This window comes from Hypanus sabinus, chromosome 1 (genome assembly GCF_030144855.1).
Source record: "Hypanus sabinus isolate sHypSab1 chromosome 1, sHypSab1.hap1, whole genome shotgun sequence".
In the NCBI taxonomy this organism is placed as follows: domain Eukaryota; kingdom Metazoa; phylum Chordata; class Chondrichthyes; order Myliobatiformes; family Dasyatidae; genus Hypanus; species Hypanus sabinus.
The window spans coordinates 90,460,352-90,486,215 of NC_082706.1; the positions used below are offsets into that span (position 1 = coordinate 90,460,352).

The following is a 25,864-nucleotide window of genomic DNA, read 5'->3' on the forward strand; positions in this document are numbered from 1 at the left end:
TTTTGTGCACTTTATGCAGTCCTGGGTAGGTCTGTAGTCCAGTGTAGTTTTTCTTCCCTGTGTGTTTTTTTTTTACGTAGTTCAGTCTACTTTTTGTACTGTGTCATGACCACCATGGTCCTGAAAAAAACGTTGTCTCATTTTTACTATGTACTGTACCAGCAGTTATGGTTGAAATGACAATAAAAGTGACTTGACTTGGAAAATATTATGTTCAAATGAGACATAGACCTCAAAACCTCGAAACATTATTTAAAGCATAATGCAAAAGATCGGGCAATTTTAACGTTTAAGATAAATTTACTATCAAAGTATGTATCACCATATACTACACTGAGTTTCATTTTCTTGCAGGCGTTCACAGTAGAACAGAAAAATACAATGGAATCAATGAAAAAACTACACACAAAGGCAATCAAACTGTTCAAATATTAAAAAAACAAATCATAATAATAAAACAACTAAGATTGGGAACACAAGTTGTAGAGTCATTGAAACTGAGTCCATTGATTGTGAAATCAGTTCAGAATTGAGTGAAGTTATCCAAGCTGGTTCAGGAACCTGATAGATAATGGATATTAACTGCTCCTGAACCTAGTGACATTTGGTCTTTTAAGGTCAGTGCAAATTCAGATTAATTTATCATATGTAATTGAGTAATATTGTAAGTATGTTGGTTGATTAAGCATTCTGTTTGTTTACAAAATTCATGATGGGTTATATGTAAGAGATACATCAATGGCTTATGTGATAACACCACCATGTCATATTTTAGTGCAGCACTAAAATTAAGTGGAAAAGATAACTAAATAGTGAAGTATCCTGGCTCCTGTGTTTATCTTTTGATTAGTTTCTGAAGTTACAAAACATAACAGTGGCAATGAGGAAGTTTCAAAATGAACCTGAAATGACTACCTGCCTGTTGAAGCAAAGCACATTTTTCTTTGGAAGGAGTGAAAGATGTACAAGTTTTTTTTTTTAAAGGCAGAAAACAAACTCCAATACTTTAAAATCATCTCTAGATTACTTATAATACCTAATACAATGTAAATAGTTGTTATACTGTATTGTTTAGGGAATAAGAAGAATTTTTTTTTTACTTCCAACAAAACCATTCAATAAATCATAAAAATACACAGCTTCAAACGAACCAAATCAAACACATGGTAAATGACTTATTGGAAAAAATGTAGAACATTACTGTCACTATAAATGTCACTATTACTGTCATTATTATTACTGTCACTATAAATGTAGAACATTACTGTCACTATAAATGTCACTATTACTGTCATTATTATTACTGTCACTATAAATGTAGAACATTACTGTCACTATAAATGTCACTATTACTGTCATTATTATTACTGTCACTATTACTGTCACTATAAATGTAGAACATTACTGTCACTATAATACTTCAGCAACTTGACTTTGTTTCTTTAAATCATATACTGTGGTAGTTCTTCAGCAAGATGCCGCACAGACACACCACGATCAAGCTTCTGCAATAACTCCACTTTCTGCATTACTGATAATGATAAATGCTTCCTTCTCTTTTCGCATTGTTACCCATAGGGGTATCTGCAGCTCTTTTTGACATTTTCACAGTGAAATTAAACACAAAGTCAACAGTGAACACAAAATATCAGCGAACAGGAAATGCACATGTAACCAGTACGAGCGCTGAGCCACAACTGACGTCTGGTGGTCTCAGCTAGTGCTGCCATGTCACCTGAGTGATGTCAGCTGTTGGCGAAAAATACTTCAGTTTTTGGAGCTTTTTGGATTTCAGAATTTCGGAGAAGGGATTGTGGACCTGTATTGTGAATGTAACACACAAATGTTCAGAATTGAAACCATCGTTGACTGCAGAATACTTGGGTTTCTAAGCAGAACCAAAAGGAAGGGCAGTCCATTTCAGTGTACTTGGCTGAATTGAGGAAATTGTCCCAGCATTGTCAGTTCAATGATGAGTTTAATGATGAAGTGCAAGATCATTTAGTTTGTGGAATCTTACAAGAAAGCATACAAAAACAGTTGCTAACCAAAGCAGAACTCACAGTTGAAATTACTGTATCAATGGACTCAGCAGACAGAGATGCAACTGAGTCGCTGTCAGGATTGAAAGTCTCCACACCCTTCCTGTAGTGAAGTGGCCAGAACTGAGCACAGTACTCCGAGTGGGGTCTGACCAGGGTCCTATATAGCTGCAATATTACCCCTCAGCTCCTAAACTCAATCCCGTGATTGATGAAGGCCCATGCACCGTATGCGTCTTAACCACAGAGTCAACCAGCACAGCAGCTTTGGGTGTCCTATGGACTCGGACCCCAGGATCCCTCTGATCCTCCACATTTTAGAGTTACAAAGTATAACATTGTCCTTCTGCTTCCACTCACCCCTACTGGGCAATTAACATTGTCCTTCTCATTCCATTCACCCCTACTGGGCAATTAACATTGTCCTTCTGCTTCCACTCACCCCTACTGGGAAATTAATATTGTCCTTCTCGTTCCACTCACCCCTACTGGGAAATTAACATTGTCCTTCTGCTTCCACTCACCCCTACTGGGGAATTAACATTGTCCTTCTCATTCCATTCACCCCTACTGGGGAATTAACATTGTCCTTCTCATTCCACTCACCCCTACTGGGGAATTAACATTGTCCTTCTCGTTCCACTCACCCCTACTGGGGAATTAACATTGTCCTTCTCATTCCACTCACCCCTACTGGGCAATTAACATTGTCCTTCTCATTCCACTCACCCCTACTGGGGAATAGATTGCTGACAGCAACTAACCAGAGTTTTCTGACCTGGGCCAAAGGTTGACTGGCCCTGTGGTTTCCACTTTCCCCACATGACTTCATATGTCACCGAGGTGAAGATCCTTCCTCTGCCAGGGGTGTGGTCTTTGGAGTTCCTGTTGCCGTTTCTGTAATTCTGGGTTTTTATGGGATGGAGTTGCAGGCTGCATGCCCCACCCTCCTCCTTTCACAGTTGAGCTTGGCACGGTTCATGGTGGAGTTCATCCCTTCTTACTTCTAGCTAAATAGCTGGGCAGTCATTGACCCAAAACAATAGCTCTGTTTTTAATTCTCTCCACAAACATTATCCAATTTTAGAAGCATTTTCATTCCATATAGATAGAGCTCCTCCCAACTTCCCTTGAGGGAAGTTTGAAACTAGTTAATGATTCAGCCACTGTGAGAGATTGCAAAGGATAAAGTTTCCCTGGCAGGCTTGTTAGCACTTGAAAGATTTCATCAACATCAATGGAACCTTTTGTCCAAGTTTCTTCATATTGCCTTTTAGAATGACACATTTAATGTAAATGAGGCATTTCACTGTAAGTTTCAATGTACACGTGACAAATAAAGCTAATCTTTCATCTTTAAACACAGAATACAACAGCACAGTACAGGTCCTTCACACTACGATGCCCTTAACCTACTTCAAGATCATTCTAATCTGCTCTCCCACATAGAGTGCCATTTTTCTTTCATCCGTGTGCTGTGAGTCTCTCTGCCTCTATCACCACCTTTGGTGCATTCCACACAGCCACTGCTCTGAGTGAAATACCCACCTCTGGTCACTCTCCTATTCTTTCCTGCAGTCACCATAAAATTATTCCTTGATATATTATCCATTGCCACCCCAAGGGAAAAAAAGTGCCGGCCGTCCACTCGGTCTATGTCTCATCATCTTATACACTCTGTCCAGTCACCTCTCGTCTTCCCTTGTCTTCCCTGGGGCTCACTCAACCTATCCCCATAAGACATGGTCTCTCATAGAGGCAGAGAGCACTACAGCACAGAAACAGACCCGTCAGCCCAAAGAACTGTTATTCTGCTGAGTCTCATCGACCTGACTATACCTCTCCTATCCGTATCCAAAACTTCTCTTAAAGTTTGAAATTGAACCCACACTCACCATTTCCACTGGCAGCTTCTTCCACACTCACACCACCCTGGGAGTGAAGATCCCCCTCATATTCCCCTTAAATATTGCACCATTTACCCTTAACATACGACATCATTTCTAGTTCCACCCAAGCTCAGTGGAAAATGCCTGCTTCCATTAACCCTATCAATACCCTTCCTAATTTTGTTTACCTCTATCAAATGTATCCTCATTCTCCTATTTTCCAGGGAAAAAATTCCTAATCTATTCAACCTAATCCAGGCAGCATCCTGATAAATCTCCTCTGCTCCTTCTCCAAGTCTTCCACGTCCATCCTACAATGAGGCAACTAGAAGTGAAAACAATATTCCAAATGTAGTCCAACCAGAAGCTGCAACATTACCTCATGGCTCTTGAATGCAATCCCCCAATTAATGAAGGCTAACGCACCATTTGCTTTCCTAACCACCCTATTAACTTCCGAGGCAGCTTTGAGGGATCAATGGACCTGGACCCCAACATCCCTCTGGTCCTCCACACTGCTAAGATTCCTGCCATTAACCCTAAATCGACCTTCTGAAGTGAATCTCTTCTCCAGATTAAACTCCAACTCCTACTTCTCAGTCTAGCTCTGCATCCTATCATTGTCCTGTTATGACCCATGACAACCGTCTAAATTATCCACACCACCAACCTTCGTCACATCTGAAAGCTTATTAATCAACCCTTCCACCTCCTCCTCCAAGTTGTTTATAAAAATCACAAAGAGCAGGAGTTGCAGAACAGATCCCTGTGGAACACCTCATTACCCGAGCAGCTCATAAGTTGGAAACGCAGACACCTAAGAACATATATAAATGAAACCCAGGTCAGCAAAGGGAGGCATGTAGTTAAATGAGTGTGTCTAACTCAAATCATTCAGATTTCCCACCCTGTTTATGTCATAGACCAATACCATTAAGCAAGGGATCCATAGACCCAATGTTGGGAACCTCTGTGCTAGTAGGTGCTATGATATTGTCATGAAGTAAGTTCCTACAAAGTAGAAGATGCCTGCGGTCACAGATCAGCCAGAAAATCCACCCGTTTCCCCAAACGCCAGGTCAGCCACCCCAGACATGTCTTCTGTTTGCTAGATAGCCTTGGCTATGATTCCAACGTTCTTTGCTAGCCTCAGGACACAATCATCTGATTCACCCATCTTGCAAATAGCTCCACAGATGGCATAGGTTTTGTGCTCTCCATTGAACTTCCCGGTTAGTTTATCAACCTCAGCAAAGTTGATTTGAATGAAACCATGGTCTTTGGCACCAATAATTCAGTTGCTGGCAGAGCATTTGCATGCAACATGAAGATCAACAAATTCTCCTGCATCATTCTGCGTGTTGGATTTAGGTCAGTAGCAGTACACTTATTCATTTGTGATAGCGATCTGCATCCAATTGGGCAACCTGGGTTCAATTCCCACTGCTGTCTATAAGGAGTTAACACGTTTTCCCTCTGACCACATGGGTTTCCTCCCAGCTACTCCAGTTTACACCCTCATTTCAAAGACACAAGTATTTGTTGGGCACATGAGTGTAACTGGGTGATATGGGCTCACTGGGCCTGTTACAATGCTGTATCTCTCAATATATATGAATCAGGCACTTGCAACTCAAGGAGGACCTATACATGCAAATTCTTTGCCTACTCAGCAACTCTTGCTTGCCTTTTCCAGTTCAAGGATGTATGTTTAGCCATTGCTGTGCTCCCGCTCCCTATACCCATGATGGTGTGGCTTGGCACAGCGTAAACACTCTCTATTGATTCACCGATGACACAACTGCTGTTGGCAGAATCCCAGGTGGCAATGAGGCAGAGTACAAGCGTGACACATGTCGGATGGTGATGTGGTCTTGCAACAACAACCTTGCACTCAACGCAAGAACAATCGCGTACTTCGAGAAGGGGTAGTCGAGGGAACGCACACCAGTTCTAGAAAGGCCAGCATTGGAAAAGGTGCACAGTTTCAAGTTCCTGGGTGTCAACATCTCTGAAGATCTATCCTGTTGCAACATTTTATATATTATGAAGAAAGCATGCCAGTGACTATATTTAATTCAGAGTTTGAAGAGAATTGATGTTAACAAAGACTCCAGAAAATTTCTACAGATGGAGGGCTTTCAAACAGGTTGCATCACCAACTGGTAAGGAAGCACCAATGGACAGGGTCGGGAAAAGATGCAGAGGTTTGTAAACCCAGAGAGTACCTCTTCTTTTACAAGGCAATAACTTCAAGAGCAACAACATATACTAGTAAATCCTGTCTGGACTGGATGAATAAAACCTGTTTTTATCAACAAGAAATTCTGGTTACAACTGGAAGGCACTGCTCTTAACTATTGCAGTCACTGTTCAGTTTTACCTGTTCACCTGAATCAGAACGCAGTTCTGATTTCATATTTCACGCACATCTGCTCTCACCCCATCCTCCCGCCACCCCACTAGGGATAGGGTTCCTCTTGTCCTCACCTACCACCCCACCAGCCTCCATGTCCAACATATAACTCTCCCTAACTTCCGCCATCTCCAACCGGATCCCACCACCAAGCACAACTTTCCCTCCCCTGCCCCTTTCTGCTTTCCACAGGGATCGCTCCCTACATGACTCCCTTGTCCTCCCCCCCACCCACCCCTTCCCACCAATCTTCCTCCTGGCTCTTATCCTTGTAAGTGGAACAAGTGCTACACCTGCCCTTACACTTCCTCCCTCGGCACCATTCAGGGCCCCAGACAGTCCTTCCAGGTGAGGCAACACTTCACCTGTGAGTCGGCTGGTGTGGTATACTGCGTCCGGTGCTCCTGGAGTGGCCTTTTATATATTGGTGAGACCCGACGCAGACTGTAAGACTGTTTCACTGAACACCCACGCTCTGTCCACCAAAGGAAGCTGGATCTCCCAGTGGCCACACATTTTAATTCCACGTCCCATTCCCATTCTGATATGTCAATTCATGGCCTCCTCTACTGTTGAGATGAAGCCACACTCAGGTCGGAGGAACAACACCTTATATTCTGTCTGGGTAGCCTCCAACCTGATGGCATGAACATTGACTTCTCTAACTTCCGTTAATGCCTCTCCTCCCTTTCTTACCCCATCACTAATTTTTATTTATTTATTTATTTTTCTCTCTCTTCCCTCTCATAATAACTCTTTGCCTGTTCTCCATCTTCCTCTGGTGCTCCCCTTCCCCTTTCTTTCTTCCAAGACCTTTTATCCTATGATACTTCCCCTTTTCCAGCCTTGTATCCTTTTGGCTAATCAACTTCCCAGCTCTTAGCTTCATCCCTATCCCTCCTGTCTTCTCCTTTCATTTCCGGTCTCCCCCATCCCCTCTCAAGTCTCTTACTATCTCTTTTTTCCATTAGTCCTGATGAAGGGTCTCGGCCCAAAACATCGACTATACTTCTTCCTATAGATGCTGCCTGGCCTGCTGCATTCCACCAGCGTTTTGTATGTGTTGACAGTTGTTTCATGTCCCATTCCAAGTCTTAAACACAGAATCTCCCTTAACCCTCCCTGTACTATGCTGTTGAAAGCCCTACATTTCAGATTAGATATTAACTGAATTGCAAACAGACATTATAAATTCCAAGGCATTATTTTAACACGGGGGGTGGGGGGAAGAGTGAAGAAAGAGATCTTCCCTGCTGTATTGGACATGCTCATTTCTCAATCAAATCTTTATATATACACTCGATGGTCACTTTATCAGGTACACCTGTTCATTGATGCAAATATCTAATCAGCCAATCATGTGGCAGCGACTCAATGAATAAAAGCATGCAGACACAGTCAAGAGCTTCACTTATTGTTCAGACCAGACATCAAAACGGGAAGAAATGTGATCTAAGTAACTCTGACCGTGGAATGATTGTTGGTGTCAGATGGGGTAGTTTGACTATCTCAGAAACTGCTGATCTCCTGAGATTTTCACACACCACAGTCTCTAGAGATTACAGAGAAGGGTGCCAAAAACAAAAAAAAAAAATCCAGTGAGCTGCTGTTCTGTGGATGAAAATGAGAGAATGGCCAAAGTGGTTCAAATTGGCAGGAAGGTGACAGCAACTCAAATGACCACTTGTTAGAACCGTGGTGTACAGAAGAGTGTCTCTGAATGCACAACATGTCTAACCTTGAAGTGGATGGCTACAGCAATAGCAGGTCACACTGCTGAAGCTTTTGAAAAGCATTTAGTTACATAAATCACCGGGACCAGATGAGATATACCTCAGGCTACTATGGGAAATGAAGAAGGAGATTGCTGAGCCTCTGGCAATGGTCGTTGCATTGTTAATCGGGATGGGAGAAGTACCGGAGGATCAGAAGTCTGCAAATGTTATTCCCTTGTTCAAGAAAAGGAGTAGCGATAACCCAGGAAATTATAAACTAGTGAGTCAGACTTCAGTGGTGGGCAAGTTATTGGAGAAGATCCTGAGAGGCAGAATTTATGAGTATTTGAAGAGACATAATCTGATTAGGATAGTCAGCATGGCTTTGTCAAGGCCAAGTCGTGTTTCATGAGCCTGATTAAACTTTTTGAGGAACTAACAAAACACATTGATGAAGGTAGGGCAGTGCATGTAGTGTATATGGATTTCATTAAGGCAATTGATAAAGATCCCTATGCAAGGCTCTTTCAGAAAGTAAGGAGGCATGGGATCCAAGGAGACCTTGCTTTGTGGATCCAGAATTGGCTTGCCCACAGAAGGCAAAGGATGATTGTAGAGGGCTTGTATTCTGCATGGAGGTCAGTGACCAGTGGTGTGCCTCCAGGATCTGTTCTGGGATCCCTCCTCTTTGTGATTTTTATAAATGAACTGGATGAAGAAGTAGAAGGGTGGGTTAGTAAGTTTGCTGATGACACAAAGGTTGGGGGTGTTGTGGATAGTCTGGAGAGTTGTCAGAGGTTACAGTGGGATATCAACAGGATGCAGAACTGGGCTGAGAAGTGGCAGATGGAGTTCAACCCAGATAAGTGTGAAGTGGTTCATTTTGGTAGGTCAAATTTGAAGACAGAATATAATATTAATGGTAAGACTCTTGGCAGTGTGAAGGATCTGAAAGGTCTTGGGGTCCATGTCCACAGGATATTCAAAGCTGCTGCGCAGGCTGACAGTGTTGTTAAGAAGGCGAATTGTCTATTGACATTCATCAACCATGGGATTGAGTTCAAGAGCCGGGAGGTAATGTTACAGCTTGGATCCCACTTGGAGTACTGAGTTCAGTTCTGGTCACCTCCCTACAGGAAGGATGTGGATACTACAGAGAGAGTGCAGTGGAGATTTACAAGGATGTTGCCTAGAATGGAGGGCATACCTTATGATAACAGGTTAAGTGAATTTGGCTTTTTCTCCTTGGAGCGATGGAGGATGAGAGGTGACCTGACAGAGGTGTATAAGATGATGAGGGACATTGATTTGTGGATAGCCAGAAGCTTTTTCCCGGGGCTGAAATGGCTAACAAGAGGGGGCATAAATTTAAGGTGCTTGGAAATAGGTACAAGGAGGATGTCAGAGGTAAGTTTTTCCACACAGAGTGTGGTTGGTGTGTGGAATGCATTGGCAACAGCAGTACTGGAAGCAGATACAATAGGGTCTTTTAAGAGCCTCTTAGATAGGTACATAGAGCTGAGAAAAATGGAGGGCTATGCTGTAGGGAAATTGTAGGCAGTTTCTAGAGTAGGTTACATGCTTGGAACATAATGAGCCAAAGGGCCTATAATGTGATGTAGATTTCTATGTTCTTGTTTAATCAGTTTCTCTGTGTTACTGAGAGATCCAGCAGAGAAACAGGTCCTTCAGCCCACTGAGTCGGTAGCCACTAACATTAATCCTACATTAACCTGGTTTCTGGGATCAGAGTTTCGAGTCGGCAGCAAGTACAAGAGCTGGTGACCTCCACCCTCCCACAGGTATGCAAGCTTCAAAGCTTGCTCAACCTATCTTCGTAAGGCACACTCTCCAACCCAAGCAGCATCCTGGTTAGATCACAGCTAATTTACTATCAAAGTACATACACTGTGTACCACTATACATTACCTTGAGATTCATTTTCATTGCAGGCATTCACAGTAAAACGAAGAAATACAACAAAATCTATGAAAACTACAAACACAGACTGAACAAACAATGTGCAAAAGAAAAAAAAAAGTGCAAATAATACTGAAAACGTGAGAGTCCTTTAAAAATGAGTCCATAGGTTAGGTGAGTGAAGTTATCCATGCTGGTTCAGAAGCCTTCAGATTGAACCTGGTGGTCTGGAACCAAAGGTATCTCCTTCCTGATTGTAGCAGTGAGAAACATAGAAACCTACAGCACAATACAGGCCCTTCGGCCCACAAAGCTGTGCTGAACATGTCCTTACCCTGGAAATTACCTAAAAATAGCCCTCTATTTTTCTAAGCTTCACGTACAAAGTTTGTACCTGTCCAGGAGTCTCTTAAAAGACCCTATCATATCCACCTCTACCACTGTTGCCAGCAGCCCAATCCATGAACTCACCACTCTCTGCGTAAAAAAAAACTTACCCCTGACATCTCCTCTGTACCTACTTCCAAGCACCCTAAAACTGTGCCCTCTCGTGCTAGCCATTTCAGCCCTGGGAAAAAGCCTCTGACTATCCACACCATCAATGCCTCTCATCATCTTATAATGCCTGGATGGTGGGGGTCCTTGATGAGGGATGCTGCCTTCTGGTGACAGTGCTCCTTGTAAATGTGTTTAAATGGAGAGGAGGGTTTTTCCTTCAATGGACTGGGCTGGATCCACTACTTTTCCAAGGTTTACCTGTTTTTGGATTTTGCTCTGTCCATACCAGTCAGGATACACTCCACTGTGCATGTGTAGAACTTTGTCAAAGGTTTAGATGACATGTCTATAATGAGGTGACCAGAATGAACATTGCAAATGAAACCTCTGGTATTAAAGCTACAAAGACGAGAATCGAGGAAGTTATTTTAACCAGACCAACAACTGTCCAATGCAAACGCTACAAAGGAACTTAACTCTGTATTACGCGGATGGGACCAGGCAGTGAATCCATCCAGGGTCATTAGCCCGTGGGTTGCTATCTAACTGGCAAATACATGAGTGATACCAAGTTGATCCTTCAACCCCACATCAAACAAATACAACATTGGCAAGATAGAAGACTAATCAATCAGTAATGCCCAACATGATTCATCACTCTTATTGGTAAATGCAAGATCACCCACTTTGGAAGGAAAAAATGAAAGTGCTGATCGTCATTTAAATGGTAAAATATTGCAGCATGCTGCTGTGCAGAGGGATTTGGGAGTGTTCGTGCATGAATCACAAAAGGTTGGTCTGCAGGTTCAGCAGGCTATCAAGAAGGCAAATGGAATGCTGGCCTTCATTGCTAGAGGGGTTGGATTTAAGAGCAGAGAGGTTATCTTGCAACTGTACAGGGTACCTGGAATACTGCGTGCAATTCTGATCTTACTTGAGGAAGGATATACTGACTTCGGAGGCAGTGCAGAGGAGATTCAACAGGTTGATTCCAGAGATGAGGGGGTTAGATTATGAGGACAGGTTGAGTCGCCTGGGACTGTACTCACTGGAATTCAGAAGAATGAGAGGAGATCTTATGGAATATATACATTTTGAGAGGAGTAGATAAGATAGAGGCAGGAAAGTTATTTCCACTGGTAGGTGAGACTAGAACTAGGGGACATAGTCTCAAGATTCGGGGGAGTAGATTTAGGATGGAGATGGGGAGAAACTGCTTTTCCCAGAGAGTGGTGAATCTGTAGACTTCTCTGCTCAATGAAGCGGTGCAGGCTACTTCAATCAATATACTCGAGACAAGGTTAGACAGATTTTTGCATAGTAGGGGTATTAAGGGTTATGGGGAAAAGGCAGGTAGGTGGAGAGGAGTCCATGGCCAGATCAGCCATGATCTTACAGAATGGCGCAGCAGGCTTGATGGGCCAGATTGCTGATTCCCACTCCTATTTCTGGTGTTCTCTTACACAAGAAAACAAGAATTTTTAAGAAATGAAACAAAGTTGTATTTGCAATAACTCAGCTCTATGCCTACAGGTAATTACATTCAAATATGCCCAAAAACTCTAATATAGAAAGATTATAAACATTTCTTTGATATACAGTTATCGTGCGTTCATTATTCCAATTTCCATCTCAAGTTCATGTTCATTGTCATTCAACATCGTTCCTCTGGGGCCAAGGTGCAAAACACAGTGAACATAGACGCACATGGTCACATACGGCAGGGCTACGATCCGACACATACACAATTAGCACAAGTCCCTGTGCCGTGGCCTGAAGACTGAAAAAGTAAGAGAGCAGGTTTATGTAAGACAATATCATGTTACCAGCACTATTAGAATAAAACAAGCACTCGTGTGTATATGAGAAACAACAGCAGCAGATGAAAAGTGACCAGTGCAGGAGGAGAGTGTGTCTGTGAGTTAAGGGAAGAGGTGGGGAAAGCAGGACATTTATACAGGGTGTACATGTGTGCTGGGTGGCAGCAGGATGTTAAGAAGTCTAACAGCCTGACATAGCAGCTGTACAGAGGAATACATAAAATATACTATAAATTAAGAAATATATATATAAAAAACTAACCAAGTTGTGCAAAAAGAGAGTAAGAGTAGTGAGTGAAATAACAGAGCCACATCTGTGAAGAAGAGATTTATTTTGCAATGTTCATCAGCACCACAGTCTGAGTAGTAATCTGCTTTCAGGATGAGGCTTTTCATTCCAGAACTAAGATGATGACCTCTTTCTTCAAAGGAAGGGGCTTCCCTTCCTCCACCATCAATGGTGCCCTCAACCTCATCTCCTCCGTGTCGTGCACATCTTCCTGCCAGCCCACCAGAGATAGGGTTCCTCTTGTCCCCAGCTCCCATCCCACTGGTGTCCACGTCCTGCACATAATTTACGCCATCTCCAACAAAATCCTGCCTCCAAGCACATCTTTCCCTCTTCCCCCCACTTTCTGCTTTCCGCAGGGATCACTTCTTATGCAACTCTCTTGCCCATTCGTCCCTCCCCACTGATCTCCCTCCTTGCAAGTGAAACAAGTGCTATACCTGCCCCCTACACCTCCTCCAGGTCCCTAAACAGCCCTTCCAGGTGAGGCAACACTTCACCTACGAGTCTGTTGGGAGTCATATACCATGTCTGGTGCTCTCGGTGTGACCTCCTGTATATTGGTGAGACCCAACGTAAATTGGGAGACCGCTGTGCTAAGCAACTACACTCCACCTGCCAGGGAAAGTGGGACCTCGCAGTGGCCACCCATTACAATACCTCTTCCCATTCCCACATGTCAGTCCATGGCTTGCTCTACTGTCGTAATGAGGCCACACTCAGGTTGGAGGAGCAACACCTTATATTCCATTTGGGTAGCCTCCAACCTGATGGCGTGAACATCGATTTCTCAAACCTCTGGTAATGGCCCCCCTCTCCTTCCACATTTCCATTTCCCTCTCTCACCTTATCTTCTTACCTGCCCATCACCTCCCTCTGGTGCTCCTCCACTTTTCTTTCTTCTATGGTTTTCTGTTCCCTCCTATCCGATTCCCTCTTCTCCAACCCTGTATCTCTTTCACCAACTTCCCAGCTCTATACTTCATCCCTCTCCTTCCGGTTTCACCTATCACCTTGTGTTTCTTCGTCCCCTCCCTCCTAACTCTGACTCCTCATCTTTTTTTCTCCAGTTCTGATGAAGGGTCTCGGCTCAAAACATCGACTATTTACTCTTTTCCATAGATGCTGCCTGGCCTGCCGACTTCCTCCAGCATTTAGTGTGTCTTGCTGAAATCTGAGTGTGCTGGAATGTGCAATACACTGGCATTTTTACACCAGAAGGATCGAGTTAAAAACACAAACATACCAACTAGCTGCAGTCATCAGACATGTGAAAAATGAAAAAAAAATCTGAAATGCCTGAAGCAGGTAAAAGTCACTTAGATTTAACTCTATGTTAAATCCAAGTTATTTCTAGGATAAGACAAAAATTGCAGTGGTCTGCAATACCCCTTTACACACCATTAAACTAATTAGTGCTCAAAACTAAGTATTTAGCTTTTAGCACATTGGCACTGAAGCCAATATATCCTTTGCCAAATTGTTACCTCCCTTAGAAAACTGAAACTGCAGATCTATGATTAAAGCAAAAGCTGGAACCTGCTGGATGCTGCCTGACCTTCTGAACAACTGCAGCACTTCCTGTTGTTATCTACTTCAGCTGCCGCAGCAAATGCTGTTTTGTTAGAATTTCAGCGTGGCCACCTTCCTTTGAATAATGCATTGCATGTAAATTACAGCTGCGACATTGAAACTCAAAGTCCTAGTGAACTTATTATCAGAGTACGCACGCTCAGCGGCCACTTTATTAGGTATTCCTGTTCAGTAATTCAAATATCTAATCAGCTAATCATGTGGCAGCAACTCCAAGCATAAAAGCATGCAGACATGGTCAAGAGGTTCGGATCAAACATCAGAATGTGACAGAAATGAGATGCATGTGACTTTGACCATGGAATGACTGTTGGTGCCAGATGGGGTGGTTTGAGTATCCCAGAAATTACTGGTCTTCTGAGATTTTCATGCACAACGGCCTCTAGAGTTTACAGAGAGTTGTGTGGAATGCAAGGAACATCCAGTGAGCAGCAGTTCTGTGGGTGAAAATGCCTGGTTAATGAGAGAGGTCAGATGAGAATGTCCAGACTGGTTCAAACTGACAGGAAGGTGACAGTAACTCTAATAACCACACGTTGCAACAGTGGTGTGCAGAAGAGCATCCCTGAATGCACATCATATCAGACCTTGAAGTGGATGGGCTACAGCAGCAAAAGACCACACTGGGTTCCACTCTTGTACCTAATCAAGTGGCCACAGTGTCTATCTGACAACGTATACTGAACTACATTGAGATTCAGTTTCTGGCAGGAATGTACAGGAAAGTAAAAGAAATACAGCTTAGTACCACTCAGCCAGGTTTTCAACCTCCCTCCGATATGCTGATTCATCACGTTTGATCCGGCCTACAACACAGGTGTCATCAGCAAACTTGAATGTGGCACTGGAGCTGTGCTCAGCCACACAGTCATAGGTGTAAAGTGAGCAGCGCAGAGCGTGGGTGTCCAACAACTAATCTGGTGAAACAATTCACCATCATTCATTGATGTGTAGAGACGTGCTTGTCACGTGCTTCACACCACCAGAATCAGGAACAGTTCAACCATCAGGCTTCTGAACCAGTGTGGATAACTTCACTCTCAACAACTCTGAACTGATTCCACAACCAACAGATTCACTTTCAAGACAACTCAACTCAGTATTATTTATTATTATTAATTTTTCCTTGTGTTAGCACAGTTTGATCACTTCTCATAGTAATTAATTCCCTTGTCACCACTCCATAAGTAGCTTGCATTTATTTATCTATCTTATTTAGAGAGACAGCACAGTAACAGGTCCTTTCAGCCCAATGATTCTGTACTGTGCAGTCAACCTACTAACCCATACACCTTTGGGTTGTGGAGGAAGCCAGAGCACCCAGAGGGAACCCACATGTTCATGGGGAGAACAGAGAAAATTCTTAGAGACAGTGGTGGGAATTGAACCCAAGTTGCTGGTAACAGTGTGTAAAGGGGGTTTCTTTTTTCTCTTTGTTACTGTTGGGAAAGGGTTTCCTTTTGTTAACTAGCAGGAATGCTAATTTACTGATAACGAGAATGGTATTCCTTTGTAAACCAAATGGGGATTAATGTTCTTTCTTCTGAGTCTGTAAGCTTTTGTTGACGGGCTTTTGGGCAGATCGGCGCGAGGGGGTCGAGAGAGAGGAAGCAATGCTCTAAGCTGGGCGAGGATCGGACCCCAAAGGGGGGTCCGAGGCCGGGAGATTCTCCGGGGGGGGGGGGGGATGAAGCTAGATGTGCTTGGTTGACCACTCGGAGGGTCCTGAGTTGTTTGGAGAGTCGAAGAGTTCGGAGGGTCCTGAGCTGCGAGTCGAGGAGTTCGGAGGGGATCGAATGGTGGCCAGAAGACTTCAGTAATTGAGCTCCAACGGTTGTGCACGAAGTGGTTTGGACTTTGATAAGTTTGGCGCCTTTTCTTTAATTTTCTCTTCATATATACTGTATCGTTATTAATCACTTAGTTATAGTAACCTTTATAAATTGTACTCATTTAATCGCATATGGTGTACTGTCTGGTTTTGGGCGAGGCGGGGACATCACACAGCATCCACACCAGCTGATTACCCAGTTTGGCGGGGCCGAAGGCTGCTCCCCCTAGACAAGAACGAGCTGAGCGAGCCTGAGGCGACCCAGGGAGTTACATTGTGGGGTGCTCGTCCGGGATTGATTTCTGTGGAAGCTGTGTGATCACCCTCTTTAAATTGTGTCTGCGGCGAAGAGCTGGTGTGCCTTTGTGGGTGTGCAATTGCTGGTTATTGCTGTGTGTGTGTTGGGTGGGGTGGTTGCTGTTGGCTGACGAAATGGTGGTGGGACCATGGGTTGTCCGTACTGTTTGGAGATTGAGGAGTGACAGGTTGGGATGTTTCAGCAGTGGTGAGCTCCGCCCGGTTATTGGAATAATGTCCAGCCCTAAAGGGGCGGAGGTGTGGGCGGAGCGGACCCCTCAGTTGTTGGGTGAGTGGCAGTGCTTGGCTGAGGAAAAGCGACAGGGACGGGTTGAAAGTTTGAGTAGGCGGGCTGGTGACTTTGTTAGAACTGTCAGGCGCAACTACCTCGAAGTGACTGCTGCCAGTTCTGGGAAAGTGTAGGAAAATGCGTGTGGTTCGACTGGAAGTCAAATGCCGCAGCTGGGGGGCTTATTATATCTGTGGCAGGAGATTGGTGGGAAGTTTTTAGGGTATCCCTTTTTGCCTAGGGGGGCAGATAAATTGCTTGTGGTGCCAAGGGGATCTGTCAAGGGGATCAGTTGTTCCGTTGATTCGAGAGGTGTCGGGAAACTTAGAGGAGGCCCAGTGGGGGAACGGCTTGGGGTCTCTGGGGGAGCACGTTCCCAGCAATGTACCAAGGAACTCCCGAAAGGAACAGACCCTATTCCTGAAGGCTTAGAGGGGCTATGCGCACAGGTGTTGTTACGGATGGATGGAAGTCAAGTTAAAGCCATCCACGGCACCGGGGCGCCGGTGAAGTTGCTGTACAGTTTGTTTCATAACCGTTATTGGAAGCATTTACCCTTGACAACATTGAGGACACTGGAGATTCGGGGTACCAGTGCCGGTGATTATCCAGACAACGGTTGTTGGTCAGTGAAAATGGAGTTCTTAGAGGCAAATGTGGAGGAGACTGAGGTTCATGAATCGTTAATGCTGATGTGTCCGGACCCTGTTGAGACAGGCAGCGTTTCTGTTCTAGAGAGAACCAAAATCCTGCTGGTGCGCTTGGGATCCTGCCCGGAGGAGGCGGGTGAGCGCTGTTTGGAGGCATTGTCAATGCACCCAGGGTTTCGAGCTGCTTGTGCGGACGTGTGTAGCAGCATTGGGCTGATACCGAGTTCAAACAAGAGCCAGTGGTGGTACGGCCTGGGGGAAGTATCTGAGGGTGAGACCCTCTTCGTGGACGCTGCGAAATACCACAAGGGAGGGGAGTTGACTGCTGAAGACAACTCGGAGAGAGAGAGGTTGCGGCGACTGGCCCCTACAGCCGTGGAAGATGTAGGCAGCGTGTGTATGGATTATATTGCGTTGAAGAGGCGCACTGTCAGTGACCAGAATATGGCCCTGAGGGCCAGAGAGGCGATGGCCTGTCTGAGTGGTGTGAAGTGGTTTAAGGTGCTGGATCTGAGGAGTGGATGTTGCCAGATCCCGATGAGTGGGGCCAACAAGGAGAAGACGGCCGTTATAAATTCCCTAGGAGTCTTCGGGTCTGAAAAGATGCCACAGGGCATATCTGGAGCCCTTGCAACCTTCCTGCGGGGCAGGTGGAAGACCATAGGGGATGTGGAGGCGTTTGGAGTTTTGGTGTATGTGGATGATCTCTTGGTATTTGGATTTGCCTCAGGAGAATATGAAGTGAGGTCGTTGCAGGAGCAGCTGAGAACTACCGAGTTAAAGTGTTTTCGGGACACATGCCAGGGCTGGCGAAGGTCGCAGCTCGTGAGAGACTGTCTCTACGGAATCAAGTTTGAAATGAAGTCGGAGAGACTGGAGAAAGTGATCTGGAACCATTCGGAAGACTTACAAGTTGGAGAGAATGAAGAAAGTTGTCTGACTGAGGGTAATAGCAAACTGAGAACCCGGAGAGGGGAGTTTGCAGAGGTGAAGAAATTACAGACGAATCTCAGAAGAGAGAAGCGGAAGCTTGAAGGGAACCTGAAGATGACTATCAAATGAAGTGCAAAACCTGAAAGTTGATCTGGAAGAAGTCATGAGGAAGAAAAAGCTGGAGAGAAGTGCAGTGAATACTGAACAGGAGGCTGAAGAGACTGCGGGAGCAGTGCAGGCCACGTGTTTCCGTTTAGAGAAGATCAAACAGCAGCTACCGATCACAGGAATGAGGAAGAATACAGATTCGATGGATGATGTGCTGGATATGTTGGACATGCTGCCTTTTGCTGACTTTCCCTCGATTGAGGAAGAGACCTTTGGCCCTTCTCCCATTGAGTCAGGTGTAGCGGGGAGGGTTAGCTGTGTGCAGTGTGGGGCATGAGTGAGAGGTTGAGAGAGGAGTTGGTAGTGGGCCCAAGGTATCCCCAGTTGTGTCCGAGCCTGAAGGGTTTAGGTGAGGGGGTACAGAGGCCTCAGAAGGGTTAGGGAACTCCCAGATAGTTGGCCTAAGAAGGGCCTGAGGAACAGGGCGTGAGGGTTACTGTGTGGGGAGGAGATGTCACTGTTTGTGCTTGGGTTACGGTGTGTTGGCAGGAAAGGTGGCGAGTTATTTAGTAGTCATGAGAACATGACTTTTATTTGGTGGAGGAAGTGTGTAAAGGGGGTTTCTTTTTTTTCTTTGTTACTGTTGGGAAAGGGTTTCCTTTTGTTAACAAGCAGGAATGCTAATTTACTGATAACGAGAATGGTATTCCTTTGTAAACCAAATGGGGATTAATGTTCTTTCTTCTGAGTCTGTAAGCTTTTGTTGACGGGCTTTTGGGCAGATCGGCGCGAGGGGGTCGAGAGAGAGGACGCAATGCTCTAAGCTGGGCGAGGATCGGACCCCAAAGGGGGGTCCGAGGCCGGGAGATTCTCCGAGGGGGGGGGGGGATGAAGCTAGATGTGCTTGGTTGACCACTCGGAGGGTCCTGAGCTGTTTGGAGAGTCGAGGAGTTCGGAGGGTCCTGAGCTGCGAGTCGAGGAGTTCGGAGGGGATTGAATGGTGGCCAGAAGACTTCAGAAATTGAGCTCCAACGGTTGTGCACGAAGTGGTTTGGACTTTGATAAGTTTGGCGCCTTTTCTTTAATTTTCTCTTCATATATACTGTATCGTTATTAATCACTTAGTTATAGTAACCTTTATAAATTGTACTCATTTAATCGCATATGGTGTACTGTCTGGTTTTGGGCGAGGCGGGGACATCACACAGCATCTACACCAGCTGATTACCCAGTTTGGCGGGGCCGAAGGCTGCTCCCCCTAGACAAGAACGAGCTGAGCGAGCCTGAGGCGACCCAGGGAGTTACAAGTGTTACACTAACCACGAAGCTACTGTGCCTCCAAAATGTTCAATCCAGACAACACAAAGCACTTCACCAATAACTACCAGAGAAGGAACAGGGGAGGCTTAAGCGGGTGGTCAAGAATTACCTTGAGAGGAAATAAAGTGAAGTGGCTTCCAATGGTCAGCAAGCAGATGACATAATTTTAGGTACTGATTGAGCAGATCCAGATGAGGATAACTTTAAAACAAAAGTTTTCATCTGGAATACAGAGGCTGGAAATGTTGTAAAAGGATAGGATTTTTTAAAATGGATCTGGACAAATGCTGAAAAACTGAAGGCTTTTGGGAAAAGAGCAACAGAACAAGATCATGAAACATCCTTTTAATGAGTCAACATAAACACAATAGGCAAAATAGCTTTCATTTTTACTGCACTCACCAATATGTGGGCAGTAAATGAGATGAGGGCCCAGAGGAGGTTCACAAGAATGAAAAGGTTAACCTATGAGGAATGTTTGATGGCTCTGGGCTTCTACTTATTGGAGTGTAGAAGAATCAGGAATGGGGGAATCTCATTGAAACCTATCAAATATTGAAAGGACCAGATGGAGTGGATGTGGAGAGGATCCTTCCTATAGTGAAGGACTCTAGGAGCAGAAAGCACAGCCTCAGAATGCCATGACATCCTTTCAGAACAGAGATGAGAGGAGTTTCTTTTGCCAGTGGGGAAATGGAAACCAGATGGCTGTGGAGGCAAAGACATAGGGTATACTTAAAGCATAGGTTCTTGATTACTAAGGGTATCAGTGGTTACAGGCAAGAGAATAGGGTTAATAAATCAGCTGCAATGGAATGGCAGAGCAGACTCAAGGAGACAAATGGCCTAATTCTGCTACTATATTTTATGGTCTAAATTATTCTATGATTCAGAACATTAATACAAATCATTGCTGTAATGGAGGAAACAGGCAGCCATTTTGCATAATGCCAAGACTGACTACACTGGGTGACAAATTTTTTCCGAGTGTTGTTCCACAGAAATGTTTTGTTTATGGTAGACAGCTTGAAGCTGAACCCAAATATAATTTCAGAATTCTTCTAAGACATAGGAATTTGGAGAAACAAGAAACTAACATTTACTGAATATAATGCATTTAATTGCATAACAGTGCTGACACTTTGCAATAGTAGTTAATTTAAGCTAAAAATGATTTGCTGATGATTTTCATTTGTAGTCAGTGTCAGAGGGTTCTCACTTACTGATGGATTCCAGTTGTGCTGACACCATTTCTCCATGACCACAATGTCCTGGTGAAACCTTCCACCATGTTTGTCACTGACAACACCAAGATTTGCAGGGAAGAAGTCTAAATGGGAATGCAGAAAATGAAGCTTTGGTGACATGTTGCACTTCATGGTTTTGCATGCTTGAAGCATGCTGTCAACCAGCTGCATGAAGTTTGGAGTTCTGCAGTTGCCAAGAAAATTTTCAACAACATCCTTGAATGCCTTCCATACAATTTTCTCCAATTCCACTAGAAGTTCTTCAAATTGCCTTTCATTGATTTGTGGACCTACAAAAATGCCTTCCTTAATCATGACATCAGTTATTCTGACTTGAATTATGAATTGAAATAACAAATATAGGTAATTTCAAAAAATGGTGTATGATTGGAAAATTTCATGGTGATTTTCATGATCAGAAGCATAAAATTCATGAATACACCCAAAAGTATTCAAGAAGCAAAATCTGTTGTCCAGTGCTATCAGTTACGTTCAAAAATCAGTGATCTTTTTTTCTGATGGCTGGTGAGAAATAAGCAGTAAGACATTTCAGAACTGTTTTAATCACTGTGGTTTCAAACATTCAGGCTTGGCATTTCCAGAAACAGCCGGGAGTGAAAATGAAATAATTTCACTAGTTCACCAGGTTAGGAACTATGAAGAATTTTAAGATACTGTCAATCATCTTGAATGTTACAATGAAAGTGACGATTTGAAGGTTACAATTTTCGATAGCATTGTATGAAGGCAGCCCATTATCTGCACTTAGTGTTTTTGTTCATTGCGTACACCAGATGAATTTAACTGTCAATAACTGTTAGGAACTAATACACAGTTTTATGGAACTACGGTACTAGGCCAGCTGGTGATGTTGTAGCATCAGCGCCAGACTTTGGAGTGAAGACTCCTGAGTTCAAATCCAGCCGGCTCCAAAAACCTGGAGAGGGATGGGCTCTGCCAAGTTTCAGATGCCTAAGACACGCCATACGATGAGCAATCACCAAAAAGATCGGTGCAAAAAGCTAGTCATGACAGTGCCCCGATGACTCCACCAGGAGTTAAGCACGCGCACACACAGTACTATTGGCAGTGCTCAAATTTGTTCCACCTTTCATTTAAATATGTAATTTGTCACTCTGCTTATCTTTTTTATAGCTTTTTTAACTATTTCCGTGAAATTTTGGCAAATTGGGACTGCTGCTTAATTGGACCAAAATCTACTGATTCTGATGTGTCCCAATTAACTGGAAACTACTATACTGAGAACATGAGTTGTAGAGTCCTTGAAAGTGAGTCCATAGGTTCAGGCATCAGTTCAGTGTTGAGTTGAGTGAAGTTATCCATGGTCATGAGCCTGATGGCTGATGGGTAGTAACTAATTCAATACAAGTGTGAACAACTGAGACAAGACTTACATTTAATCCAACCCAGGAAGGGATCTTCTTTTCTATGAAATTAAGATTTATTCAATCCCAACAACAATCAACCTGAACACAATTTAGACCAGAAGAGTTTATTTGTTTGGGGCTGACTTGAACCTGACGTATAATAGGGTTTCGTCCGATTCAGGCTGGGTAGCTAATGCTATGAGGCCTTCTTCCCCAACTACTGGATGTCATAAGGCCATATGGGTTACAGAATGGATTCCCATCTTTTCACTTAGTTCCTTTGGTCTAACACAGTTCACATTGAACATAGAACAATGCGTCGTAGAACAGGCCATTCAGCCCACCCATTCCCTGCTGATTGTTGAGGATGCTAATCTCTGATGGGCAACTCAACAAAAACAGAATAAGCTTAAGATTCTTTTTATACCCTAATGTTCAGCGCCACAGACAGAACAAAATTGTACTGGGAAAAAATCTCTACAAACAAGTCCATGACTGTAAATTGGAACTATAGTACAATTTAAACAAACAATTGTAGCAAAGCAAACCCTTTCACTGTGCAAGTTTAGATTCTAAAAGCAAGTCAATATTAATCCGGTATTTTGCAGTTTCATAACAATGAAGATAAACAGATTTTTAAAAAGACAGAAACAGCTGGAAATACTCAGCAGATCAAGCAGCATTTATGGAGAAAGATAAAGGTAATGACTCAGGTGGCAATAATTGACCAGGTCAAGCAGCATTTGTGGGGGCAATAACAAGTAATAGTTCAGGTGGGCAACGTTCCCTTAAGAACTTCTGCCCTTTCAGCTTTTTGACACATTCACATGGAGGGGATGGCCAAGAAAGTTAACATTGAAGATATCACAGTTTCTGCATTGACCTTAGTTACACGGAGTTTCCTTCAGATTTAAAGCTACTAAACAGGCAACGTTAGCCTTTCAGGGCAGATGTAATTAGGTCAATAAGACATTTTAATCATCAGTTTAGAAATATTAGCTCCCTTTTAAGAATAAAATTAAAGTACGATTAGTACTAGCTCTCCACTATGCAACAACACCCAGCCCATACCTCCAAGCTGTTTTAGTCCACAAGCACCTACGATATACTCTGACCCACCACACCCCGGTCTCTCCAACAGTCCCCTTGCCTACCTTTTCATTCCATTTGTGCAATTGGCTGTACCTCATTTTGCAGAGAAGAGATCCCTCCAAGTGAATACCGTATACCTGGCACAAATGAGGGGGAAAAGTCGGAACTTCTATTAGAGTGATTCTGGAAAGAAGTACCGCGTGTGCTTATTCGTTTCGGTGGAAAGGAAGCATTCTTTACCACATAGCGCGCCCCCAGAAAGTCGCTGCTTTCCTCTGTGTCTCCGATAGTGAACTGCATCTCTGCCCAAACCGCGGGCGAGGCGAGCGCCAAATGCTCGGCGAACGAAAGGCTCAAGGGGGCGGTGTCAGGTGAGGAGATTTCTGGGACGGTGTAATTCATCTTCGCAAATACCACGGCTTCTTCGGATACCATGCTGTGGTTTCCAATCCTGATGCAAGATGGTCCTTCGCAACGCACGGTAGAGACTTCCCTCCCTCTCGCAGACCTTGCCTTCAGGTCTAATTCTTGTCACCGTTCCCCAGGACAATGCAGACTGAGGCGAGAGGCTACCGACGTGAGCAGTGTTTCCCAGCCTTAGTTTAGCCCAACGCCCCCCTATAGCACCTTCATACATTCCGCGCACCCATTGTGTAAAAATATGCTAACACGAGAAGGATGATTCTGCTTTAAATTTTTGTTCGTCTTTAAACCTGGCTTACACAGTACCTGTGCGCTGCACAACAGCTTCAATATCAATGTGATCCTTGAGCTTGGTGGTTTTAGCAAGAGTTGAAATGTCTGGTTCAAGTTGTGACAGCAAAAGCCTTTAAGTCCCCACAGGTAACAATGTCCAAGTGGTTTCTGTCTTTTGTGAGTATGCTGTTCCCTGGACTGAAATCTCTTTCAACAAGTTAGGAGGATGGAAATACAATGAAGAGCAGGTTGGCTCTTCCCCAAAGACCAGGAAACTTCATATGACAGTGTAGCCACATACCACAAAAGCAGACGTTTTTGGAAAACATTTTTTGCTTCTTCACCATTCTGAATTTTGATAATTTCTTCTTGCAAGCTCAGTTCCTGTTCTTCTGCCTTGCAAAGAAATGGGTTAATTACCCGATCTGGAATTTCCAGATAGTTCTGATCCTTGAATTAATTCTGAAAATCCTTCTTCAGTGACTGCAGGTATAAGCAGCACTCTTGCAAATCGCCATCTGTGAAAGTCAGTGCCATACTTTTCATGCAGTAAAACAGTAAGAATATTCTTCTCCCAATATTTTGCTTATGTATTTCCAATTTTCTGATAAAAGTGGACACTGCTCTGTTTTGCCTGGATAAAACTGAAATTCTCACCCTACAGTTTCATATCTAAAATGTTCATTTTGTCATACAGATCGGTTAGGTATGTCACATCTCCATGTAGAAGTTCAATCTTGTTTCCCAAGCTCTTGTTGACTTTGAGCAAGAATTAAACTACAAAGTCAAAAAGGTCAGAGAAACGTTTTAAGCAACAGCCTTTTGACAGCCATCTAACTTCAGTGTGAAGAACCAAGCATTAAAACTCCTCATTGTTATGTTAGAGTGGACAGCTATGTATGGAGCCAAAAGAGATGGGGGAATAATAGTCCAAATAGGACATACATGGTAAATGGTAGGGCATTGAAGAATGCAGTAGAACAGAGTGATCTAGGAATAATGGTACATAGTTCCCTGAAAGTGGAATCTCATGTGGATAGGGTGGTGAAGGAAGCTTTTGGTATGCAAGTCTTTATAAATCAGAACATTGAGTATAGGAGTTGGGATGTAATGTTAAAATTGTACAAGGCATTGGTAAGGCCGAATTTGGAGTATTGTGTACAGTTCTGGTCACCAAATTATAGGAAAGATGTCAACAAAATAAAGAGAGTACAGACAAGATTTACTAGAATGTTACCTGGGTTTCAGCACCTAAGTTACAGGGAAAGGTTGAACAAGTCAGGCCTTTATTCTTTGGAGCATAGAAGGTTGAGGGAGGACTTGATAGAGGTATTTAAAATTATGAGGGGAATAGACAGAATTGAATTGGACAGGCTTTTTCCATCGAGAGCAGGGGTGATTCAAATAAGAGGATATGAGTTGAGAGTTAGAGGGCAAAAGTTTAGGAATAATACGAGGGGGAATTTCTTTACTCAGAGAGTGGTAGCTGTGTGGAACGAGCTTCCAGTCGAAGTGATAGAGGCAGGTTCAGTATTGTCATTTAAAATAAAATTGGATAGGTATATGGACAGGAAAGGAATGGAGGGTTATGGGTTGAGTGCGGGTCAGTGGGACTAGGTGAGAGTAAGTGTTCGGCATGGACTAGAAGGGCTGAGATGGCCTGTTTCCGTGCTGTAATTGTTATATGGTTATATAACTGGTGAAATATTCTCCTATTTAATGGATGAGCTTTAATTTTGTTTATAGCAGATAATACAAGAGTCATGTTTGAAAAAATCACTGGCTGGGGGTTTGGCTGTGAGATATTGTCGATGAATTACACAATGGATTG

General features: G+C 43.7%; 1 protein-coding gene and 1 pseudogene across 4 annotated transcripts in view; both read right to left on the bottom strand.

The window, feature by feature from the left end:
• The window catches only part of LOC132395356 (sorting nexin-31-like), a 139,125-nt gene extending 115,228 nt beyond the window's left edge, over positions 1 to 23,897 (bottom strand). Inside the window, exons 1-3 of one of the 4 annotated variants that reach the window (XM_059971875.1) lie at positions 23,578 to 23,619; positions 23,400 to 23,474; positions 20,834 to 20,940 (exon numbers count right to left, since the gene is read on the bottom strand). In XM_059971875.1, the coding sequence (XP_059827858.1) occupies positions 20,834 to 20,869 (36 nt within the window). In that variant the 5' untranslated portion in view covers positions 20,870 to 20,940; positions 23,400 to 23,474; positions 23,578 to 23,619. Of the gene's footprint in view, positions 1 to 20,833; positions 20,941 to 23,399; positions 23,475 to 23,577 lie in introns of all 4 variants that reach the window. The other 3 variants (XM_059971865.1, XM_059971855.1, XM_059971862.1) reach the window with 3 other exon arrangements.
• LOC132393087 (small ribosomal subunit protein eS21-like) lies at positions 5,005 to 6,350 on the bottom strand (annotated as a pseudogene).
• Positions 23,898 to 25,864: the final 1,967 nt, after the last annotated feature.